Raw genomic sequence first — 25,056 nt, forward strand, 5'->3', positions numbered from 1 at the left:
GGCAGTTGTGGAAGGCTGGGAGGCTTGGTTTGGAATGTGCCAAGGTCATGTCTGTTTCTTCTGGAGTGCTAGCTGTCTGCCAGAGCCCTGCCAGATGGCTCTGTGTCACAGTAGAATGTGAATTGCAGTTCACTGGGCAAAATGTAACTTAGGTTATCCCTTACTCAGCCTGTTCTTCAGCTTTCCCCTTATGAAAAGGGGAGTAAGTGCTGATCTCAGGGAAGGAAATAATAGGTATAATCTCTACTGAAGATTAACATCCTCTGCCCACAGAAGAGCTATTGAAATGTCAATTCCATTCAGTGCCACTAACATTTATCCTACCCCTGTTAAGTGAGAGTTACTGTGCTGGGTGTTGTGGGATGTGAAGCCAAGGCTGTTGAAAGGAGTCGCAGAGCAGCATCTCCCCTCTTATGGCTGATTTCTTAATGAGAGAAATGGCTCTTCTTCTTCTTCTTCTTTTTTTTTTTTTTTGCGGTACGTGGGCCTCTCACTGTTGTGGCCTCTCCCGTTGCGGAGCACAGGCTCCAGACGCGCAGGCTCAGCGGCCATGGCTCACGGGCCCAGCCGCTCCGTGGCATGTGGGATCCTCCCAGACCGGGGCATGAACCCGTGTCCCCTGCATCGGCAGGCGGACTCTCAACCACTGCGCCACCAGGGAAGCCCTCTTCTTTTTTTTTTTTTTAAACTGCAAAGTAGATTATGGCAATGTTAATCATGTCAGAAGTCTAGAGAAATGGATTCTCTTGCAATAGAATCTAATCTATGCCTGCTTTCTCACGTGCCTCGTTTTTCAGAATGGCAACATCACAGAGCTCCTCCTGAAGGAAGGTTTTGCCCGCTGTGTGGATTGGTCGATTGCAGTTTACACACGGGGTGCAGAAAAGCTGAGGGCGGCTGAGAGGTAAGGTCTGTCGGGGAAGCCTTCCAGCCAAGGATCTTGGTAGGGATCTTCAGGGGAAGAAATCTAGGGATCTTCTCTCACCCATCCGTGTCAGTGTAAAGGATTAGGGAAATTCCAAAAGAGGCCAGGGTCTCAGAGAGGAGTGGCTTACTTATAAATCTCCAGGTTCAGTGTAATTCAGTGCTGTATACTAAGGGCCTAGATTTTTCACTCAGACATTATTCTTCACCTGACTTGCTTTTTTAGTGTTTTCAGTACACTGTTTTTCCAAGCCCCTCACTTAAATTCCAGGTTTTAGGGATTTGAAATGAAATAAACTTGAGACTTATTTGAGGACAGTGAAATAGCTTATCAGCTGCTTCCTGACATACAGGCTGGAGCCAGGCATATGATGGAAAGATAGAGCCTGTGGGTCCCCAAACAGAGCTATCCAATGTTGTTGCGAGGCCTAATGCCCTAATTTATCTAACAGTATGTTGTAGTTATAAATGCTAATGCAACTGTGAGGTGTTTTTGGCTAGGTGCCTCATGGTTAAAGCAGATGTAGCAATAACTGATTTCCAGGCAAATGATAGTTGGATATTGCCAAGATCAGTGGCTGTTTCAAAGTGTTTCCAGGTATATAGGTGAACTTGATGCTCCTGATGGGGCAGATGGAAGAAAATGAAGCAGGGAGATGAATAGAGATGATGTTCTCAGAGTGCCAGCAACTGTCTCTCAGGATACATTTAGGTAGAAGGCCAGGACCACTAGTGACAACATTCCACTCAAGCCTGTGTGGCTTATTTCAGAGGCTTATTTCAGAGTCATAAGACTAAAATGGTCTTGATAACTTCCCATTTTTGCCTTTGAGGTGCACAGCTAAGAGATGTGCAAGAACGTGAATTAAATGGCTGTATTTCCCCTTTGTTAGCTCTTTTACAGCTTTCTGTACCTGTAAGCAGAAATACTTGGAATTTTTTATCTGGGCCATTTGATACGGCATGCCTGACAAAGGTAGACTGATTGAAAAAACACAGTGATTGTACAAATTTCCTAGTATTTTTATGTTCCACAATTAAATTCAAAAGATACAATACCCTTATCAAGCACAGCATTCCAGATACCTCTGATTATTTCATGATGCTCAATTTTTTTTATTGTTGTTCAGAAAATCCTGTAAGTCTGTTATTCTAAATTATTATTTTGGTTGGTAGTTCTTTTTGCATTCTTTAAGTTCCTGCCTCTCTCTGAAGAAAGTGAGTTACAGTGACAGTAGCTTCTACATGTTTTATAACATCTATAAGAGATTTTTAAGAGTGCTCATCACTGAAAAACAGGTTTAGACCAAGGAATGCAAATCATATTTCAGTGATATGATTACTTGCCTATTGTTTTGCATGCTGTGTTATAGACTTGCTTGCATTGTTGGTAAATCTGTATTGAAGAATTTCACGTGCTTCACAACTACTACATGCTGCTTTTAAAGGTTGCAATACTGTTTTCAGAAATAATAGTTTAATAGTCCCTTTCCCCTCCATCCATTTATTTCTAAATAAATACTTTGACAGTTTTTTACTGATATATATATATATATATATAATATATGTGTGTGTATATATGTATAATTAAAAAAAAATCTTTGCACATATTCCCTTTCCCTCTCTTAGTCTGACTCAAAAAATGTCTCCTGGGCTTATTACTCTAAAACAAATTTCTGCCAGCATGATTTTTTACCTTTTGGCAGTGAAATTCTATTGGATTTTTGTCCATTTTTCATAATCATTAGTTGCACTAGAGTGACAATTTTGTTCTTGTTTTCCATGTGGGATTTGGGTTGCTGACAACCTTTTTATAATTCAAATGGAAATTGAGCAGGCCTATGCTTTTTAAAAAATATATTTGTTGGATGTGTGTGTTCTCCCTCCCATTTAAGAGAGTAGTTGCTCTGTGTTCGTCATTCCAGCGCCTGGCGTTTAGTAATCACTCAGGAGGTACTTGATAAGCCAAAAGAGCTAATTATTGAGGTGGACTTGTACTGTCCAGACTCAGAAAAGTGTACACCCAGACCTCAGCCTGTCAGCCATGGGTTTATGGTATATATGCATCTTGGATAGTTCCAGTTGCTGTACAGTTTTTTTGTTTGTTTGTTTTTGTTTTTTTTGCGGTACGCGGGCCTCTCACTATTGTGGCCTCTCCCGTTGCGGAGCACAGGCTCCGGACGCACAGGCTCAGCGGCCATGGCTCACGGGCCCAGCCACTCCGCGGCATGTGGGATCTTCACGGCCCGGGGCACGAACCCATGTCCCCTGCATCGGCAGGCGGACCCTCAACCACTGCACCACCAGGAAAGCCCGCTGTACAGTTTTTCTTGTGGCTGTCGTGCTTTGTTCAGGTTTGATTGGCCGTTTCTGCTGGGTGCCTTGTCTATGAGATAGGGTAGGATTCTGTGCTGTTTACTCCTGTGGTGATGGTGGATTCCATTGCTGACCTAGTCCATCTGAGTGATTTGCATCCTTGCTTTGTTGCCAGGTTTGCCAAGGAGCGCAGGCTGAGAATATGGAGAGACTATGTGGCTCCCACTGCTAATTTGGACCAAAAGGACAAGCAGTTTGTTGCCAAGGTGAGTCATTCTCAGCATCTGGAGATGCATTGTGGACAATGTCAGGCTAGTGATAATACAGAGCTCTGAATAATCAGTCAAGAGCTGAAGCATTTCTATTTTAGGCAAACCACTGCATGGCTTGCATGGATGTGTGTGCATGATTGCATGCACGTGTGTATTTATTGTAGCGGACTTAGAAACTGTAAGAACTTAAATTTCTTGCCTTGAATTTGCATAACTTCATTAGAAGTCCATGGGTTAAAGTTGTAGACATTGACCCCTTGAAATCTCTCTTATATTCTGGAGGTTCTGTCCATTTAGCAAATGACATTCTCTTAGATTTCTCTTTTCTTCTTTTGGCCATGCTGCATGGCTTGCAGGATCTTAGTTCCCACCAGGGATTGAACCTGGGCCAATGGCAATGAAAGCACCGAGTCCTACCACTGGACTGCCAGAGGACTCCCTCTCTTAGATTTCTTATGCCCAAGTATATATGACTTCAAGTTTCTCTCCTTTCTGTTTTGGGACTCTTGTGGATTTGAATTTTTTCTAATGTTATGTGTTTTGTGTTTTTCTTGAATTTTTGAATTTTATTTTATTTATTTTTTATACAGCTGGTTCTTATTAGTCATCCATCTTATACACATTAGTGTATACATGTCAATCCCAATTGCCCAATTCATCACACACACACACACACACACACACACCGCCCCCCCCCCCCCCCCCGTGGCTTTCCTGCCTTGGTGTCCATACGTTTGTTCTCTACATCTCTGTCTCTATTTCTGCCCTGAAAACCGGGTCATCTGTACCATTTTTCTAGGTTCCACATATATGCGTTAATATATGATATTTGTTTTTCTCTTTCTGACTTACTTCACTCTGTATGACAGTCTCTAGATCCATCCACATCTCTACAAATGACCCAATTTCGTTCCTTTTTATGGCTGAGTAATATTCCATTGTATATATGTACCAGATCTTCTTTATCCATTCGTCTGTCGATGGGCATTTAGGTTGCTTCCATGACCTGGCTATTGTAAATAGTGCTGCAGTGAACACTGGGGTGCATGTGTCTTTTTGAATTATGGTTTTCTCTGGGTATATGCCCAGTAGTGGGATTGCTGGGTCATATGGTAATTCTGTTTTTAGTTTTTTAAGGAACCTCCCTACTCTTCTCCATAGTGGCTGTATCAATTTACATTCCCATCAACAGTGTAGGAGAGCTCCCTTTTCTCCACACCCTCTCCAGCATTTGTTGTTTGTAGATTTTCTGATGATGCCCATTCTAACTGGTGTGAGGTGATACCTCACTGTAGTTTTGATTTGCATTTCTCTAATAATTAGTGATGTGTTTTATTGAGTGCTCTCCACTGATGTGTCCTGGGATGGATTTCTCTGATGTGAACTAGAGCTACTGGATAGATTGTTTGGGTCCAGCAGGAGTGCTGTAAAAGTGTTTTTTCCTTCATTGTGGGGTTTGCTACCTTGAGTGTTAGAACCTGTAGTAGACCTCACTTTCCCAAAATTGCTAATGTTTTTAACTTTTTGTTACTTTTGGCAGTACATAATGGAAGTTTTGTCTTTATGGACTTAAAGTGGTTAAATATCCATATCCTTGAGCTTGAGAAGTGGCTGTCCTAAAAATGTCTAATAGTGAGTTTAAGATGCAAAGCCACTAGGTGGCACTGTCAGTCTGAAAAATCCTGGAATGCTTTTTCTTAGAATGGTAAAATTTTAACAAGTCTCTGAGGAATTGGCTGAATTTCTTCACTTTCTCTTTTATGATGCCCAAAGTAGTTCACAGAATGTTCAAGTGGCCCCTTCCCTCTTCTGGTAGATGGTCTCTAAGCAGCTGTAAGATTAAGTATAATCGTGACTTTTAGTGGACATTAGTGGGAGGAGCCCCTGGTTGGATACTCCCTATGCATCTTCCACATCTTGATGAAGACCAGAATGGACCCCTGCTTCTTTGTGTGAGGACCATACTAGCTTGGGAACTTGGACATGGCTGCTCTGCCTAACTGAAACTTACTTGGTGTGTTTATGTTTCCTATAATCTGTTCTAAAGACTATACTGCACAATGAAAGGATGATAATTCACTCACCAAGGAGGCAAGCCTTCCATTTTTCACCATCATCACTTTGGGCATCTGTGATATTAGTGATGTAGATGACCCTTGGGAGGGTCTCATTATCCTGTACTGTCCCTAGCAGCCCCTTCTCAGTTGAAATTGAGTTTGTAGAGAAACCTAGAAGATTTTGAAGGGTTTTTGGGCCTTGGCTGGTTGGGGAACCTAAGGCATAGCTGAAGAAAAATTCTTCAGCTAAAGGATTAGACAATTGAGTCAGTGGCTTTGCATTTATCTTGAATATGATTTTATTGATAACTAGAAAAAGGAGAGCTTTAGGACATTTATAGGACATTTCTTCCATTTTTAAAAATCAAGGATTCCAGAATCTATGTTTTGTCTTTTTTGTTTTGTTTTAAAACAGGGTGAGGCATTTTTTTGCTTTTGTTTTTAATTACAATGAAATTTTATTTGTTACAATGCCAGAGTAGAGGAGATTGCCTCTAAAAGCCAACTGATTAAGGATCCTGTAGTATCCTAAATATAAATTTAGGTCATTTGGATATAGACCTGTTCAGAGAGTAGAGAGAAAAAGGTGTTTATAGGTAGATAAATTGTTTTTGAAACCTACTGAATTTTGGAAATTCTTCAGCATTATTTTTGTTTTTAAAACAGGAAAAAAACCTAAAAAAGAAGGAAAAACACTCATACTAGATGAAATTACTATGACACAGGTTTTTTTTTTAAAAACAAAGTTGATCATACTGTCAATCTCGGAGGTTGGCAAACTATGGCCCACGGGCCAGATTTGGCCCGTCACTTGTTTTTGTGTGGCCTGTGAGCTAAGAATGGATTTTACGTAGAAAAAAATTTTCTGTGGCACATTGAAATAATATGAAATTCAAATTTCAGTGTCATGAGTAAGTTGGCACATAGCCACGTCTGTTCGTTTACATATTGTCTAGAGCTGTTTTTGTGATATGGTGGCAGAGGTGAGTGGTTGTGACAGAGACCATATGGCCTGCAAAGTGTAAAATATTTGCTATCTGGCCCTTTACCGAAAAAGTCTGCTGACCCTTGATCTATACCAGTCCTACTCAGAGTACCTTGATATAAGGAGCTTGAGCCAGAATGTAAACCAAGGCATTGCTGCTTTCATCAAGAAAATCTTGCTACAGAAAAAATGTCAGCAATGTTCTCAGTGATGTAGTTGATTTATGTTCTGCTACAAGCGCCTTATCTCATTGCAGACTGGCAGCCACTTTTGAATAGTCCTGACTTGTATTCCTTTGTATATAATTTTTAAGTTTGTATTTTTAACACGTAAACATTTTTAAAGAACTCTAGGGTCTTCTTAAGAAATGTACTGTCTGGGGGCTTCCCTGGTTGTGCAGTGGTTAAGAATCCACCTGCCAATGCAGGGGACATGGGTTTGAGCCCTGGCCTGGGAAGATCCTACATGTCGCGGAGCAACTAAGCCCACGCGCCACAACTACCGAGCCTGTGCTCTAGAGCACACGAGCCACAACTACTGAACACACGTGCCACATCTACTGAAAGTCTGCCCTCCTAGAGCCTGCGCACTGCAACGAAGAGCAGCCCCTGCTCGCAGCAACTGGAGAAAGCCTGCGTGCAGCAATGAAGACCCAATACAGCCAAAAATAAATAAATAAATAAATAAAATAAATAAAATAAAAAAGAGTGGTGACCTCCCAAAACAACACTGCAAGGGCTGAGTCACTTTAAAAAAAAAAAAAAAAAGGAAAAAAGAAATGTACTGTCTGTTTCCCTCTCCCTTGAGGCAGCCATTTATGTAAACATTTTTAAAGAACTCTATTCTCTGCTTAAGAAATGTACTGTCTGTTTCCCTTTCCCTAGAGGCAGCCATTTTCAACTCTTTGCTAATCCATGTCTTGGAATAAAATGTTACATTGCTGGCTCTTGATTTTTCAGGCATAACCCCTTTTCCTTCACACATGGAAGGTGAAGATTTAGTTTTTTCACACATGGGTGTTCATGTACTTTTCTCTATGCCTTCTAATAGGACTATATCATAATTCTGGCTCAATTAATATTCAATGTTTACTTTGTAAATGCTAATCACTTCCGAGCCATATAGCATATTATGAATACTTTTCATTTCCTGCATGATTTTTTGTTTTCCTTGGAGGTAATAATTATTTTAAAATTTCTGTATATATCTTTCTCATACTTATTAATTCAACCCCCACATTCTGGCTGTCTAAATCTCTTCACAAGACATTGATTCAGTTTGTTATCCTTTATCTTTTTTAATACTACTTTCCAGGAGCCTTGTAACCTGTACCAGTCTGGATTAGTTCTTTTTTTTTCTTTTATAAAGCTGTCATCTTTCGATTTCTTTACCATTATCCTGAGTTTTTCTTTGCCTCACTCCTGGATTGGTACTATGTTTGCTGGATCTTTTGGCTTCTTTATGATTTACTACTTTATTTCGGTGGCACACATTCTGTAGCTTCTTGGGAAAAGAGTGCTTGGTAGGTAAATTTTTTGAGACCTTTCATATCTACTCTGTTATTACACATGATAGTTTAGGTGGGTATAGAATTTTATGTTGGAAGTTATTTTCTTTTAGAATTATGAAGGCAATGCTCCACTGTCATTTATCTATTGGAGTTTTTTTTCCCACGTATTTTAGTAGTCTGATCTCTCATCCTTATGATATATTTTTATTTCTGTAAGCTGTTAGCAAATTCTTCTTTATTCTGAAATTTCACAATGATGCTCTTTGTTTATCAATGTGTGAGCATGTTGTGGTTTAATTTTTAGTCCTTTATGTCTGGGAATTTCAACTATTTTGTTGATTTCCATCTAGTTTAGCTGCTCTCTGTTTTTCTAGAATTCCTGTTTGGATATTTGACTTCATGGACTAGTCTTCTAATTTTTTTCTTAATATTTTCCATCTTTTTGTCTTTTCTTTCTAGATATCTTCATATTTGTCTCTCATCTCTTCTATTAGATATTTCATTTATGATGCTGTGTTTTAATTTCTAAGAGCTTTCTTTGTTCTCTGAATGTTTCTCTTATACAGTTTAAAAAATAACATGTAATACTTACTTCAAAGATGAATATCATCTGTTAGGTTTTTGAGGAATTAATAATAATTTTTTGAAGATTTTTTTCTCCCTGCATAGTCTTTGTTGTCTAAGTTGTTTTTAATTCTCTTTGGTTATTTTGATCTCTTATTTTTCATATTAGAGGCTTTCCTCAGATATGTGGTGATCCTTGGTTGTCTCTCTCAAAGAATTAGGTATTCAACCCTGGCTTAGGAGCAATGAACCCTTATGTATGGGATTTAGGGTATACATCTTGAAATCCATGTGCTTCTTACATAGATTTTAAACCAGTCCTAGTTTGGGGCCTTATTTTCATCCTCCCTTGAGATTCCTGATTTGATAGTTTCTTACTCTTGGGTAGGGGAAGTCTGCAGTATAAATCAGAAAGGCTATTTTCTTTTCTCACCACTAGCTCAGGATTTAGCTTTTGTGAGTCTGTGGAGTCAGTTACCACTCATCCCTCTGCTTTCCAGCTTCCAAGTTTTGTTGCTATTTTCTTCTCTCGCATTATCTTTGTCCTTTTGGGCTTTTGGCAAACAACAAAACAAAACAAAATAAAAAAAAAAACAGCCCCCCAAACCCTTTTTTTTTTGTGTAGAGGTATTTAGGGAGAGTAACAAAATAAATATTTGAACTTGCTTTATTGCTCACAGTGTTCCATTATAAGGCTGCATCATAATTTATTTAACTAGTCCCCAGTAAGTTATTATGTAGTTTATCACTTTTCCATTTTTTAGAAAATGGAATAAATCTCTATGTAAATGGAAGTTATTTCCTTAGGAGTATTTTGGAGGATATTTGCCAAATAGCTCCCCAGGAATGGTAACTAGTGTATATCCCATGTGTGTGCATTTTCTAATATGTTGTAGAGCAGAGCTTGACCAACGTTTTCTTAAGGGACTATGTAGTAAATATTTTAGGCTTTCTGGGTCATATAGTCTCTTTGCAACTACTCAATTCTGCCACTGTAGCAAGAAAACAGCTGTGGGTAGTATGTAAATGATGGGCTGTGTTCCACTAAAACTTTATTTACAAGAGTAAGTGGTGGGCCCTTGGCCACAGTTTACCAAACCCTGTTGTAGAACATGGGATATCAGCATTAAATGTAAAAGGGAAAATGATCTGTATTTCTTTTCATAAGCTAGAACCCAGCTGCAGTTTTGTAGTCATTTTGCCTAATTTAAAACATTTGTTAATGACAAACTACTCTTTCAAGGAAACCTAAAAAGGTCCTAAGCACGTGCCTTGGGCCTTCCCTAACATAGTCTGACAGTCCTGCAAGTTCTTGCTGAAGGATTCTGCTCTGAGCCTGGTGTGACCCTAAGGCCTGAACAAATAGAGTGACTGCTGAAGAGAGGACCACTGTCTCCCAGGAATTAATTGTACAGGGAACAGCTAAATAGCTTGCAAAGCCTGCTAAAGGTGACCTGTGAACTCTTTAACCAGGTGCCTCTGGGACCCTCTGGGTGACTTCTGGAACTGATGCAAAGCTGTAGGTTGGTATGTTGGCCGAGAGTCTCACTTCTGAGAAATTTGAAACTCAACAAAGTATTCTCTGGATACATGTGGCACTGAAAGACTGGTTTCCATTCTCTGCTTAAGCAACTTCTCTTCTTAAGAAAGGAAATGCTAGGGAGGGCTATCCTTGTCTCTCCAGGTTAGCAGAGAGGAATGTTCACTTCACAGCGATTAGCTGAGCCTACTTGAGACTTTTGTGCCTGTCGTGGCTTGCCAGTTTCCTGCCTGCCTTCCCTGTGGCGTTTTAGCTGATCTGTGCTGTTGGTAGCCATATGGTCCCTTGAGCACATGGCTTGGCTTCCCTGTCCCTGCTGCTGGATGCTTGGGCCTTGCAGATTTCACAGACCTGAATAACACTTGGGGGTGGGGAGAGGGGGTGGAGTCTTCTCACTGCCCGGCCTGGTAAGATAGAGGCCGCTAGCTTGGTTCTCTGTACCAATTGATTGCTTAACCAACAGAGCCCCAAACTAGGTGCTTTGAGAAGATGCAAAAGAATGAGAAGTGGTTCCCGTTCTCAAGGAGCTTATTACCCTTTAGGGCTTCATCTGGGAGATATCCCTAAGTAGTTAACTTTGTGATATTGTTGGCCATGTCCAGTTTTGGAGGTCAGGTTATAAGCTATCCATGGATGCAGTGGATTCTAGTACTTATTTGGTTTGGCCCTGATGATTTTTTGCTGTGCAAAAATGTCATAGCTTTGAATGGAGTTCATTATCATGTCTCTCTGAGATGGTTTTTTTTTTGCGGTACGTGGGCCTCTCACTCTTGTGGCCTCTCCTGTTGCGGAGCACAGGCTCCGGACGCGCAGGCTTAGCGGCCATGGCTCACAGGCCCAGCCACTCCGCGGCATGTGGGATCCTCCCCGACCGGGGCACGAACCCGTGTCCCCTGCATCGGCAGGCAGACTCTCAACCACTGCGCCACCAGGGAAGCCCTCTGAGATGGTTTTTAAGGAAGCATATTTAGTATTTTTGGCTAGACTTTTATATTCCTATTTGGTAACGTGGAGAGAACAAAAAAATACTAGCTACTTCCTTGACCTTTTGTCATATGGCTTTCAGATGAAAAGGAAGTTCTGGGGATGGTCTGGCTAGGAAGTTGGCCCCTCCTATACCAAAAAGAGGTCAAGACTTGGTTTGTAGCCTAAGTTAGCAAACTAATTTGCTGATAAGAAAATGATTGAATTAGGAAAGACTTGTAAACATTTACCTAGCTTTTTAAATTGAGACTATTTTTAGAAGAGTTTTAGATTTACAGAAAAATTAACAGATACTACGGAGTTCCCACATTAACCCCTTTCACCACTCCCCCCCAGCTTCCCTTATTATTGTCTGACATGATTATGGCACATCGATTGTAAGTAGTATATCAGCATTGATACATTATTATCACCTAAAGTTACTTTCCCTCTAATGTCTGTTTTCTGTTGCAGAATCTCATCCTCAATAGCACGCTAAATTTAGTTGTCATATCTCGTTAAGCTCCTCTTAGATTTGATCGTTTCTCAGATTTTCTTTGCTTTTGATGACCTTGACAGTTATGAGGAGTATGGGCCGGGTATTTTGTCGGCTGCTCCTCTGTGGGAATTTGTCTGATGCTTGGCTTCCTTTTAAGTACCTCTTAACGGTGTCCAGTTTGTTGGCTTGCGCTTGGGTGCCTAGGGGTATTTGCATCAGAAAGTGGCGCTTTGTACTGTGTGAGGACAAAGGGTGGCAGCTGTGCTGTTCTGGGGGCTGGGGAAGGGATCTGTGCAGTGAGCCCCCGCCATTGCTGTAACTGGGTGGGGTGCTCCGTATTTCCCCCACTTTGGTGTTGTTTCACTAGTGTTTCCAGGATTAACCTGGGGAGAACAGACCTGGCAGACAGCCTCGGGGAGCAGGAGAGGCAGCTGAATGTTCTGAGGTTAGGGAGTAGAAAGGGTGTTTGGTGTCCCATTTCCAGTGGCCCCATTGAGGACACTCACTGGTGGTGCCTGAAGGAGCCCTGTTTGGGCTGATGTTCCTTTTCTTCCTATGTGGTACTGATAAGTCAGGCAGCTTTGGGAGGGCTGCTGGTTGTGTCTGGGGACTCTTCTGAGGGTCACTAGCTCAGGAGGCTGTTGTCGGCTCTTTCTGTTCGTTGCATGGATGCCGCAGGGTTTTTACAAGCGAGCAGCAGCAGCCCTTTGCATCCAGAGTGCAGCACTGTGGATGGGCTCCACAGATGGGGAGTGTGGCAGGAGGCCAGGGTGAGGGATGGACGTCCCTTGCCCCTGACAGCATGCTGCCGTTCTCCTGACTTGTGGCAGCCCTTAGTCTGCGCGTGTCATCAAGCCACTCATTTTTCCTTTTACAGTTGGGGTCTAAGAAATGGGGAGGGAATTGGATTTAGGGCATGTATCTCAAGTCCAGCCAGTGAGCTTTTTTTTCTGTGTTGATTCTGCTCTTGGAGCGTGTGGTAGGGTAGGGGGGGTGGGTGGTGTGTGTGTGTGTGTGTGTTTTGACTAGGGATCAGTAGCTTGTGGAGAAAGTAAGCGATGATGTGGGCATGCTTCAGAGTGTCCTGATGAAAAGCACCATCAGAAATATTACTGTTATAAATGTGGTCTGGGATGGTGCTGACAAGCAGGCTTTGGACAGTAATCCGCTCTGCATTTTACTTATTGCACAGTGTGTGACTGTAACTACTATTTTATTGTTTCTTCCATATCTCTGCCCAGGAGCTGCTTGTTCTCCGGACAGTCATGACACAATTTACAGAGGATTAAAACACCATAAACCACACTTACACACACACACACACACGCACACGCGCACACACGCACACTCGCACCCCTTCAGAAGGGCAGACCTCGTTTAGCTGGCAGCGTCAGAGTGTACAGTTCCTGAAGAGGACGTTGCCAATCAGGGAGATGCCGAGCAGAGTCTGCTGCTGAGGCCTGAAATTTACAGCTCCAAGAAGCCGTTTGCTGCTGCCGTGGCTGCTAACGCATCATAAGGGGTGACGAATACGAGTAACTTGTCACCGGGGTATGCTTAGATCTTCACATTCTGTAATCGGGGTGAAGGTGTCAGCACTATGATACTTTCCCTGGTTGTATTTCTCTCTGAGCATGACTAGGGAGTAGAGAATGTCTAGATATTTCTCGTCTTTTTTTTTTTTTTTTTGCGGTACGCGGGCTTCTCACTGCTGTGGCCTCTCCCGTTGCGGAGCACAGGCTCCGGATGCGCAGGCTCAGCGGCCATGGCTCACGGGCCCAGCCGCTCCGCGGAATGTGGGAGGACCTCCCCGACCGGGGCACGAACCCGTGTCCCCTGCATCGGCAGGCGGACTCTCAACCACTGCGCCACCAGGGAAGCCCTCTCATGTCTTGATTACAGGAAGCTTCCCTATGTTTTTGGCAATTGACGATTTAATAGGAGTTAGTTTTGCAGTGAGAGGAATGTGTAGCTTGCCCCGTCATTGAGATTTAGGAAACACCGTGATGTGTGTGCACTTGAGATGCCTGATGATTACTGTACCTGCTGGGCAGTGGTCCTGTACTTTTGAGGGAGGAGCAGTATTGACCTGCTGTACGAGCTGTTTTGCTGGGTATGGCTTTGTGGAATTTTTGGTTTGAAGGTGGGATAGCAGTATAGCACGTATCATGGATACCTCGTGGCTCCTTCCCCTACCCCCATGTGCTGTAATCCATGTCATACAAATGTGGGATTTTGAAGCATAGGGAAATCATTAGCTGAGGTCTTTTTCTTTTGGTCAGTTGGCCAAGCCACTGCTGCTGTCTTTAGGGAGTGAGAGGGAGATTCCATTATGATGGGCATTTTTACTTGGCATTAATGTGTCTAGGTGATAATGGGAACAAGATGTACTCTTTTTTTTGCAGTTACTGAGTCTGTGTTCTCGGTTATACCTTCTTGGCTGTTTTTAAGTTCTACACTTAAAATGATTGGGCCTGGTATAAGGGGCTCTTTGATTTGGAGGGTCCTATATGCTTTGGCACCACTCATACCTAGGTGATCATTCCTGACCTTGACTCGGTCCTCTTGTGACTACACATGATGCTTTTGATTACCTTTGGACTTCACTGAGCTTTTCTGGTCAGGTGGGTTTTGGATTCTGGCTGTCTGAGTTTTAGCGTTAGCCTTTATGTGACTCTCAGATCTATGAAAAAGGTTATAGCAGAATGGCTGTGGTTATTTGAGCGTGTTTTATTTTTTTCCCTAAATTTAGGTTTGCAAGTTAATCTTAGACATAGTTGAAAATTAAAAATAATTACCCCCTCTCCTAATCTACACAGCTCTTTCTCAGACTCTTTACTACTCTTTTGGCCCTGGCCTGTTTCTCTCTACACTGCTTCCATTACTTACCGTGTTAAAACCCCAGGATGTCTTCCCATCCACGAGCGGTAGTCAGCCATCCATGGATTTATAGCTTGATTCCAGCTGTCATCTTTCTTTTTTCACTCATTCTGTTTGATGGTGCTTTCCTCCTGCTATTTCCTTTCATGCATAATTTCTCACTTGGTTTTGCTTTTTGCTCCTTCTTCAGATTGTCCCTTAAATTACTCTTTACTCTTTTTTTGTGTGTGGTTGGCTGGTTCTCTGGAAAAGGTAGAGACTAGCCACTTAAGCAGGAGTCTGCAAATAAATGGGTGTATTCTGTTGTAAAAGGTTGTGAGCCTTCCAGGGAATAGTTAGTGAAGGCTCTTTTAGGATACTTACCAGTGTGATACCCACCACAGCAAAGGAGAGGCCGGCTCCTTTTGTTTCACATATAAAAGAGGAAGGGAATTTTGCAAGTCTACACTCATGGTGCAGCTGATCCTTAGTTTGTTCAGCTACCTGTTTGCTCCTGATGGGGTCTGATTGAAGCCTAGGAGAGTTAGTTTTGGTTCTGCAGACGGTGACTGTGTTTTGTAGTCAATAGCTACCTCATAGCAAAGTGTTACTTGCAAAAATTCCAAACAGCCTTTGTAACAACAGGTTCTGAATATAATTGGGTGAATTGTAGACAGCTGGCTGAATTATGAGGTCTAGTTACAACCCTGATGTGGTCCTAGTCTGGTTTCAATGGAATTTTATTCTCTACACATTGGTGGAGTGTTCTAATAACCTCCACAGAGGAATATTTGTGCTTTTGCCCTTGAATAGATATCCTTGTAAACTACCCCAGATTGGGAGTTAATCATTGGCTGAGAGTGGGGTCCAGTGTTACTGACTTCGGGTTCCAAAACAGAGATGCCCATAGTAGTGCTCTGAAAAGGAGGCTTTCAGAGTAGTTGAAGTAATATATTAGCAATTTAATGTTTCTGCCGGTGAGATTAACAGCTGAGCATCTCCTTTCGCACACTGAGATGACAATTCTTTTTGCCCTTCACTTGCCTTTGATTTTTCTGCTCTGCATTGGGGTGTCCTATTTTGGTTCTTTCTCATCTAGTGCTGCTACCTTCTTCTAATCCAGCCCTTGCCTCTTTTCCTAGAATCATGTTGTGATAGGCATTTTGATTGTAGCTTAGAACCTGTTTCAAGGAAAATCTTCAATAGCACATAGAGACTGGATTTCCAGTTTGTAAGCTTTGTAGTTAACCACAAATCTTGGTCAGGGCAAAAGATTTAAAAAAAGCTTGACCGTCTTTATGAATGATACAGATCCTGCCTCGATGAGAAATCACCATCTCTTTGGGGGCTGATAATTATAGCATAGTTTTCTTCAACATTGTTGTACCAGAAAGAAAGATATTGGATCTACCCCAGATGGCTCTTGATTCCATCCTTCTTCCTGTAATTGGGTGTGCCTTGCTCCTTAGCATGTGTGCTATGAGATTTGGGCTATCGAGGCAACATTTAAGCATTTTTGCCTTCTCGCCCACAGGTGATGCAGGTGCTGAATGCCGATGCCATTGTTGTGAAGCTGAACTCTGGGGACTACAAGACCATCCACTTGTCCAGCATCCGACCACCGAGGCTGGAGGGGGAGAATACACAGGTGAGATGAGAAAAGCAGCAAAGCCTCTTTTCCAGAACCAAAGGGGAGGAGATGGAGAATTAGTTAGATGTGGTCCATGTGTGGGAGAATGCTAATGGACAAGTAGTGTAAATCGCTAAAGTATTATTTCCTAGCATCTGCAGCCTAGCTGCTATTGGGCAGGTCTCAATTTCTCCTGAACCACACTCACTACTCTCCCTTCATTTTCGATGGGCCCTGTTGGCATTCCTCCCTAATGGGCTTGAGAGGAGTTAGGGTTGGTATATGTTAGGTGGTAAATGAGTCTTGTTTATTAACGAGATCTTATTATCTGAGGATAAGGGGAGGAAAAGATCTATGTCTCACATGCATGATAGTAAGGCTTGTTTTGCTGGTCATTTTGATTTGATCTGTATGTTTTTGCTCTAGGAAGAAATGAATCTTGGTATATATATTATCTGGGGCCACCTACTCATCTTTTCCAAGTGGTAACTAGAATTATTAGCTGTACTGTGTCTTGCTGTTTGTTGGATATTTTGGCAGCAAGGGTGCTTGCCTAGCCAATGTGTATGATTTTGGTATGTCAACTTTGAGAAATTATGTTTAGGTTCAAAACTGCAGGCAGTTTTATTTTAAATTCTGTGGTCATTTTCTTTCCATTGTTATGTTATAAGAGGTTGGGGAAAGGGATTGTGGTTGAACTTCTTTGTTTGTCTGGCTTTCTTGTTTTTACAGACATCTTTTTAGCCCCTGTTTTTGCCTTCTGATAACTAAAGTGTATAACTGCATCGATTGGTTATAGAACTGGGTCCTTAGTGAGAGCTGGTGCCACAGGCAAATTGAATAGTGTGGTTGAAGTTAGTGCTATGTGGCTTTTTAATGTATCCCTTTTGTAGTTCTAGAGACTTGAAATTTGCTCTTCTGATGTTTTGCACGTCTTGGTGCATTCACGAGTTGAAATTCAGGCCCTGTTTTCATTTGTGTGAGAGTTTAGAGACAGCCCATAAGAGTCAAGTGAAAATATTGTGATTGTCCTTTGAGTCAGATCATGCGTAAGAAACCCATACAGGATGGGTTCTTTGAATGTCTGGCCAATCAGTTCATCTCCACCCCCAGCCCCCCAGCCTTTTTTTTCCCACAGAGGAGGCAATTTAATGCAGCAGACAGGATTGTGGTAAGGTTGAGAATGTAAATGCACGACAGCCTAGAAATGCCAGAATAAGGTTCTCTCAGTAACTGTAGCTCTGCCTCATTGCACAGAGTAAATACACATGTCTGGTTCTGTCAGCGCCGGGAGTAGTCCACAGTTCTGCATCTGTGCCGTGCAGTTGGAATTAAGGTTCCCACGGCAACCACAGCTTTGGAATTCTTGAATGTTAATTTTTTGTTTTGTTTTGTTTTTTGTTTTGTTTTGCGGTACGTGGGCCTCTCACTGTTGTGGCCTCTCCCGTTGCGGAGCACAGGCTCCGGACGCGCAGGCTCAGCGGCCATGGCTCACGGGCCCAGCCGCTCCGCGGCATGTGTGGTCCTCCTGGACCGGGGCATGAACCTGTGTTCCCTGCATCGGCAGGCGGACTCTCAACCACTGCGCCACCAGGGAAGCCCTTGAACGTTAATTTTTGTGCCTGCATCATCAGCCAAAGCATTATGTTAAAGGAGACTGAGTAGCTGAATTTTAAGCAGTCTTTAGGGGCGTGGGGGAGTTATAGCTTAGGTCTGACGATAGCAAGTTTTCTGGAGTAAGAACTAAACTACCACTGAGAATTTTTCATTTTTCTCGGATCCTTTGGAACTCCTCAGGGGGTAATGGATGGATTTCCCTTAGCCTAGCGGATGACAGAAAGTTGTTGGAATACATTTCCCAGTTTAGGCAGGATCATGTTTATAGAATTTCTTGTTCTTTACCAAGGTAGGTTATCTCTCATTTTATTTGTTAGACTTCTGTTCATTCCTGAGATCTTACTCCATTTTTTAAGAAAGTTCTAAGTGAGTCTCAGCTCTAAGAGTCAACATATGGCTTTTGAGTGAAATGAAGAATGATTTCCCTTATTTGTTCATTAAATTCCTTTGGAAGATTTTAATGAGAGTCACATAAGAAATTAATATAATACACTTTGAGTACAGTGGTGGTGGGTGCTGTGAAGAGCCCTGTTGTGGTGGGTGCTTGGGAAGTCTTCCCAGGAGCAGCTCGTATACCTCTTGAGTGCTCACAGATGAGAAGTGAGCAGATGAGAGAAAGGGCACTCTAGACCAGCACTGTCCAATAGACACATAATGCAAGCCCCAAACGTGAGCTCTGTGTGTTATTTAAAATTGTCTAGTAGCTATGTTTTAAAGGGCATTAATTTTAATGCAGTTTATTTGACTTACTATATCCAAAACAGTATCATTTCAACATTTAATGAATGTAAAAAATTCATGAGATATTTTACTTTTATTTTTACTGTGTCTTGGAAATCTGATGTATATTTTATACTCGGATCTCAGTTCATCCTAGCATATTTCTAGGGCTCAGTAGCCACAGGTGTGTAGTGGCTACTGTAATGGACAGCACAGGTTTAGGAATTCAAATGAATAGGTTCATTGTCATTGATAAATACTTACTGGGAACCCACTTTGTACCAGATGCTATGCTGGGGTTGCAGTGGGGAATAAACCGTCATGGAACTACTCTCATGGACCTTTAAAATCTAGTAGGGGAAATTCACAAGTAATCACGTTTATGTCTTGTGTTATGAAAGGAAAGGTTAGCGTTTATAAGAATGCATAATCTGGGAAGGCTTCTTTGAGGAAGTGACTTTTAAGGCCTGAAGGCTGATTAGGAGTTAGCTAGGTAAAAAGTGAGGAGAAGACAATTTCTGACCAAGACAGCAGCAATGACAAGAACCAGGTGAGTTTGGGAATAGGGAATGGATGGCCTCTGTGGATGGTGCATGAGTGGTGTGATGCCTGTGTGGTCCAAAATATGGGCGGGGCAGATCATGCATGTCCTGTGAATATTCCCGGATAGTCATGAAAAGAGAGAGAAGTGGGGCATGTGATGAACTGTGAGTAATTTTGTATGACTGGAGAGGATACTTAATGCCAGGGTTTAGTAAGAAATGAGTTTGGGGGTTAGGCAGAGGCCACGTGTTGAAAACATGTCTGCCATGCCTTGTAGGCTTTTGTCTTGAACGATTTTAAGGGATGGCACCTTTTGGGTTTGCGTGTGCTTGTGTTGGTGGCTTTCATTTATAAAACATGAACGTACTTTGCGTCTATAAAAGAAGATCATGCTAGATGAAAACTGATCTGTAGCGAGGGGTTCTGGTTTTGTTTTTGGTGAAGCTCACCTGGGGGTGAAAGGTATGAGGAAGGAGAGGCTGTGGATGTGGCTCCAGTAGCCTCTCACCCTGGAGGAGTCTTTCTACTTGAAGAATTCTCCCTGGAACCCTCACAATGAGTGGAGATTTTGCTCTCTGCTTATCTGAAAGAGATTTACAATATGGGTGTAGGAATAGAAATCACCCAGAGATCCCAGTGAGGCTGTAACTATATGTGTGTAATGACTAGGCAAGCAGGAGTCCCCTTGGAGTCTTTGGTTTCCCTAGTGTTCTTTACTGTATACCAACAGTTCCTATACTACAAGGGGAGTCCAGTCAAGTACTCAAGGCATGGATGTCGGGACCTCTGTTAGGCCACATTGCACCCTTGTGCAGGTTAGAGAAGGGTGCCCCTTCCTTCAGGCAGCCTCACGTCGGGGCACATGGCTTGGCAAGTAGAGTGGAGGCTGAATTTTAGCTCCCACTCTCCCTCGGTCCGCTTGGCCAGGTGCCCTCGTGCACGGCACAATGTGTACAAGACGATTTGGCTGTCCTAGTTAGAACAGGGCTGATGGACTCTCCAAAGAAGATGTCTTGGCTATGTTTTGGGAATTGGGGAATGGTCTCGTACTTACAGAAACAAAGGATGCTTGAGAGTTGTTTGGAGATGACGGAGGGACCGTGGAGGGTGCTGAATGAAACCCTCAGGAGATTGCCTTCTCTCGAATTTGGGGACATTTGCGGGGAGGGGGTGTCAGTGGCTTTGAAATGGAGAAAAAGTAACTTGGCAGCTTATGGTATTGGAGCTCATTCTACACAAAAGAACAGAGTGGGATAAGGTGTAGATTAAGGAACTGGAGGAGGAGATGAAGAGGGAGAGTCTTTGCATGAGCTTCCTTGGGGGCAGGCAGGTGGTGTGCAGAGACTCCTGCTGTGGGTGGGCCTCCCTACAAGCTCCCAGATGATGACCCAGTGGGGCTTGCCCTTCAGGTAAGAACGGGGAGGTTCTTTTAATGTTTATCTTCCCCCACCCTAAAAATTAACGTGACATCAGCTAATACAGATCTTCTGAGACACCTCTGTATATTGTAGGGCAAATTGGATTTTCCTTTTTTTTAAATATAGAGACAAATTCATTTCTATTAAATTATACATGAAGGCAAGGAGGTTTTGCCTAAGGCTAACTGTGTACTTCCATTCCCTCCTTTTGGTTACTTTCTAATTGTAGCCAGAGGAAGGGCTCTGGACAAAACTGCATGATCAAAGGAACTGTTTGCATTCTAGGCAGCTCTTTTCCAGTAGCACCCGGAAATTCATGGGTTAGCCACGGCTCCCAAATTTTGGTTAGAGCTTGATTTGTTGCTGGAGCATGTGACAGAGTTAAAAGCTAGAGTGTGTAGTATTTCCCTCAGAAGGAGTACAGTTGGATGTCTGATGCTGTTGATTCTGTTTCTGTGGCACCAAGCTTTTGGATTATTAGGGTGAATCCAGTGTCATCTCTTTGGAGATATAGCTCCTTCAGGCTGAGATCCATTTTGGACACTGGTGTGTGGTGCTCCTGTGACCCGAACATGTATCAGGGTTTCTCTAAAGGTGTAGTGTGTGTTATCCAGTTGTTTGCCACAAAGATACAAGTGCTAATCTTGGAGAAAGGCTATGAGTTTTCTGAGCTGCTGCCTTAAAGGAGATAACACACTGTGCATCTCAGGACTTCCTAGAGAGCTTTTGGCTTTGAACTGAAACTGGAAAACCTAGTGCTCTATTGCCCAGAGCTGCTGCGGGCTTTGTGTTACACTTTGGAGTGTTAATGACAAAGGAAATACAACCCCTGGGCATTTGATGAAGGGGCTGACTTATTTCCCCATGAAGTCCGATCTTGCGGTGCTATTGTAGTGGGCAAAGACAACACACACACACACACACACACACCCCACCCCCGGGAAGTGTGGAAACCCTTCCCCTCATCTCTCATCTGTGGTTTCGTGCTTTCAGCTTGTATTGGTTTCCATCACCCTGTCTTTCAGCCTCCTCCCTGTGAACTTACTTACCAGATAAATGTTCTTTCACAGCATGGCCTCTAAATATTCAGACCTGGGCACTGTAGGATCAGTTTTGTTAAGGCTGCAGTCTGCCTAATCTCCCACAGTCTTTGCTGCCTGTTTGGGGGGTTTGTTTCCCAGGCCTGAGCCCACTGGGTCTCCTCTTTAGGCAGGTGATGGGAGATGGAGCTGCAGGTGGGCACATTATTAGTGATACCTCTCAATGCTTAAGGGTTTTTTCTCAGAGGCAGGGTGGTTTCAGGTGCTAATATCACCATTTGTTGTGCAGGACCCCAGGGTGCTTTGCCATTTAGACACGATTGAAGGTGGTTCTCAACCTATTTCCTCCAGGTTAGATTTCTGAAAGCATGATGAGTGGTCCCTCTGGACCCTAGAGCAGACGATGCTGCCAGCCGAGATGCATACCAACAGGAAGCTCTGGGGCTGCAGTCCCTAAGTGTAACAGGGGCAAACCTGTAAACCCACTGACTGTGCTCTTGCGTGTGTGACTGGGAAACATGAGGCAAATAGCAAATTACAGAGGGACTCGAGCCTGGCATTGAGGACCTTGGAGAAAAGCAGAAGCTCTCTGAAATGGATATAGCATTTCACCGGTTTCCAATGGAGAGATTTGGGGACTTGCAGCAGTGTGATCAAAGGACATAGAATATGTCAGAGCGCCAGCAGAGGCATTCTGTACCGGCTTCAGATTTGTTTGATCTGGGCAGTTTTGAGGAGAACACTTGAAACTTCTTTGTTAGAGGACTGAAAAAATTACCATTAGGAGACGATGGCTTGGTCTTAGCTCATCTATTTAAGATTCCAGGATATATATATCCAGTCATTTTTTAAAGATTAATACCTGTGGTTCAGCTGGAGTGGTCACCAGAGTCAAGATATTTCATATCTGGGGGGATCCAGTTTCCTAAAATGTATGTTCCACCGCTCTTTATAAATGAATTATAACCTGGAGAAGACAGCAATTGCCTATCTATTTCCCTTTGGTTTACTTTTTTCTCTCTGTTACAAATTATGTTTTCTTTTGTGTCCTTTAGCTCATGCATCCCCTTTCCCACGATCTTGTCTCTCCCCTACAATTAATTTTTGTGGGAGTTTAACAGTCTCCTAGTGGGTCTTGCTGGTTAAGCCTTTCCCAAACCTTGTGCATTTATGTCTTTCAGTCCATCTCTCTCTCTCTTTCTTCTCCGTTCATTTAATCATCACTCTTACCAGTTCTGTATTTTCAATTTATCTAAATCTTCCCAGTGCTGCTGTGTTCATATTTCTTGTCTCTGTTCAGTCCTGTGAGCTGCAGTAAGTTTCTTGTTTCCAGAGTTGACAGCCTCATCATACTGTCCTGTGACCATTTAACATAGCTGCTGTGCTGAGGTAACCCTCTTTCTTACCTTGGTTCTCGAAAGCCTCTTTAGGCCAGGGATTTCCATACCCAGTCCTTTCCTTCTCTGTATCATCCTGTTCTGTCTGTTGATGTCCAGGCCTGCTTTCCACCGTGAAGCCTAAACTCCCCTGACGGCAGGAATGGTATGTTTTTCTCCGCTTCCTCTCTCCCCTCTTTTTCCGAAGCTTGCAGAGTGCTGTGACTACTGTAGGCAGTTAATAAATGTTTAAGTCGACGTTATCTGCTGAGGCTGAAGACCTAATCCATACATTATTTTTGAGTGACATCATTTTTAGTACTCCTAATCCATCGCTAATATCTGTGACTGCTTCTGCTAGCCATTGCAACTTGAGCCAGTGTATTGGTGTCGAAAGGCCCCAGGAGGGAGTTTTTGCAGTCGGGTTTTTTCCTACTTCCTAATTGGATTGCTTGTTTTGATGGTCAGGTCACACACGGCTTGGCTTTCTGTAGGCACTTCCTCTTCCCCACTCCTGGTTTCAATCTAGTTGCCGCCATTGAGGTGACGAGCCCTGCCTCTCCCTGGGCACTGGTTTTCCTCATAATGGTATTCCAGTAGCCCAGGCAGATTGGCTTCAGTCCACCAGAGGGGTTAATTTCAGGATTTTAAGTGCTTCTGCATGTTGGCCCCTAACTGACTTTCTTTTAACACCTCTACTCTTATTCAGGCTTTCCCAAATTATCCCTCTTTCATAGATAGCAGTTCAGATGTCTTGATTCATTGGAGTTTTTAGGTGCGCTTTTTCCCCCTGAGGGCTATCTGTTTTTTTTTTTTTTAAACTCTTGTTGACCTTGTTGGTTGTCACATTCTTTCTTTGCTTGGAAAAAATTTTAAAATCAATTAGAGAAGCTTTCCCTTCATCTTTCTCTCTTTGTTTATGAGATACTGATTGCAGAGCTACCTACACTGTGTTTAGATAAATTACTTTTTTTTTTTGGCATAACATTTATATGCAGGGCAATTTTTTTTTTTTTTTTTTTTTTTTTTGCGGTACGCGGGCCTCTCACTGTTGTGGTCTCTCCCGTTGCAGAGCACAGGCTCCGGACGCACAGGCTCAGCGGCCATGGCTCACGGGCCCAGCCGCTCTGCAGCATGTGGGATCTTCCCGGACTGGGGCACGAACCCGTGTCCCCTGCATTGGCAGGTGGACTCTCAACCACTGCGCCACCAGGGAAGCCCCTGCAAGGCAATTTTAGTGCAGTCATCCAGTGCCTTGCACTTCTGCAGGCCAGTGTTGTAGGTTTCATTCCTTGGTGGACTGATTAGCTTTGTACTGGGAAAATTTTGTTCAGTTCAAAACCCAAACGTTTCAGTTCCTCATGTGTTACAGGTGCTGTGGACCTGGGAAATTATTTTTATTAGTAAGATGCTTATAATCTTAGAAATTGAGTCTCAAATTCTGACCAGTTTGTGCACGGTGTGGTCACAAGGTAGACTTTAGACTGGGTGGTAGATTGTGGATGAAGCAGTATCAGGTCATGTCACTGCTGTGGAAAAGGCTTTTCAGAACTGAGACTAGAAGGGGAAGCTGAAGGACACAGACGGTTGTTTTTTTTCCTCCTGCAAATGACAGGCCTATTGCTTAGGCATATTTCTAATGTCACTTTTCATTTCAGCCCGCCTTTGAAATCCTCGGCCAGTTTGTGAGTTGTTCACATTTTTATAGGCCTTCATCTCACCATCTCATGTGATCCGAGCCTGTTTTCGGCTGCAGATGCCTCTGCGTGGTTCAGGGTTGTGTTGGTGGCCACCTTGGCATATTGCTATTTCACAGGAGGAGCTCTGTTCGGTTTAGCCATGAAGACATCATGGAGACTTTGTGCTCCTTACCTTTTCACTTCTCTTCTAGAAGCCAGTGGATATAATCTCCTTCATCCTTGTCTCACTGTATTGGGCCCTTCGTAAGACTGAGCAGAAGCTTCCCCTTTATGTGGGCATCTGCTGCGTCTCTGTGTTCAGACATCGGTACCAGAATCTGGTTCCTTCTGCTGTCCTGCCGATTCTGGATAACCCATGTAAGGGACGCCTGTAGTTCCTGTAGTTTCTAGTTTCTGCTTTAAAATGCCTTTTTCTCTTGTCCCCCTTTCATACTCTGTATGATTTTTCTGGGGCGAGTAGATTTCGCAGTTCTTCAGATCTGTTGCCAGCTCACTCCCCGGCCCATAGTTGATTCTCACGTGT

At 42.9% G+C, this 25,056-nt stretch overlaps 1 protein-coding gene across 2 annotated transcripts in view; it reads left to right on the forward strand.

Annotated features, from left to right (window-relative positions):
* Nucleotides 1–25,056, forward strand: part of SND1 (staphylococcal nuclease and tudor domain containing 1) — a 427,993-nt gene that overhangs the window by 59,192 nt on the left and 343,745 nt on the right. For both annotated transcript variants that reach the window (XM_081244332.1, XM_081244333.1), the window contains exons 8-10: nucleotides 798–904; nucleotides 3,416–3,506; nucleotides 16,024–16,137. In XM_081244332.1, coding sequence (XP_081100458.1) covers nucleotides 798–904; nucleotides 3,416–3,506; nucleotides 16,024–16,137 — 312 coding nt within the window. The remainder of the gene's footprint in view (nucleotides 1–797; nucleotides 905–3,415; nucleotides 3,507–16,023; nucleotides 16,138–25,056) is intronic.

The sequence above is a fragment of the Mesoplodon bidens genome (genome assembly GCF_964165515.1).
Source record: "Mesoplodon bidens genome assembly, chromosome: 9".
Classification (NCBI taxonomy): domain Eukaryota; kingdom Metazoa; phylum Chordata; class Mammalia; order Artiodactyla; family Ziphiidae; genus Mesoplodon; species Mesoplodon bidens.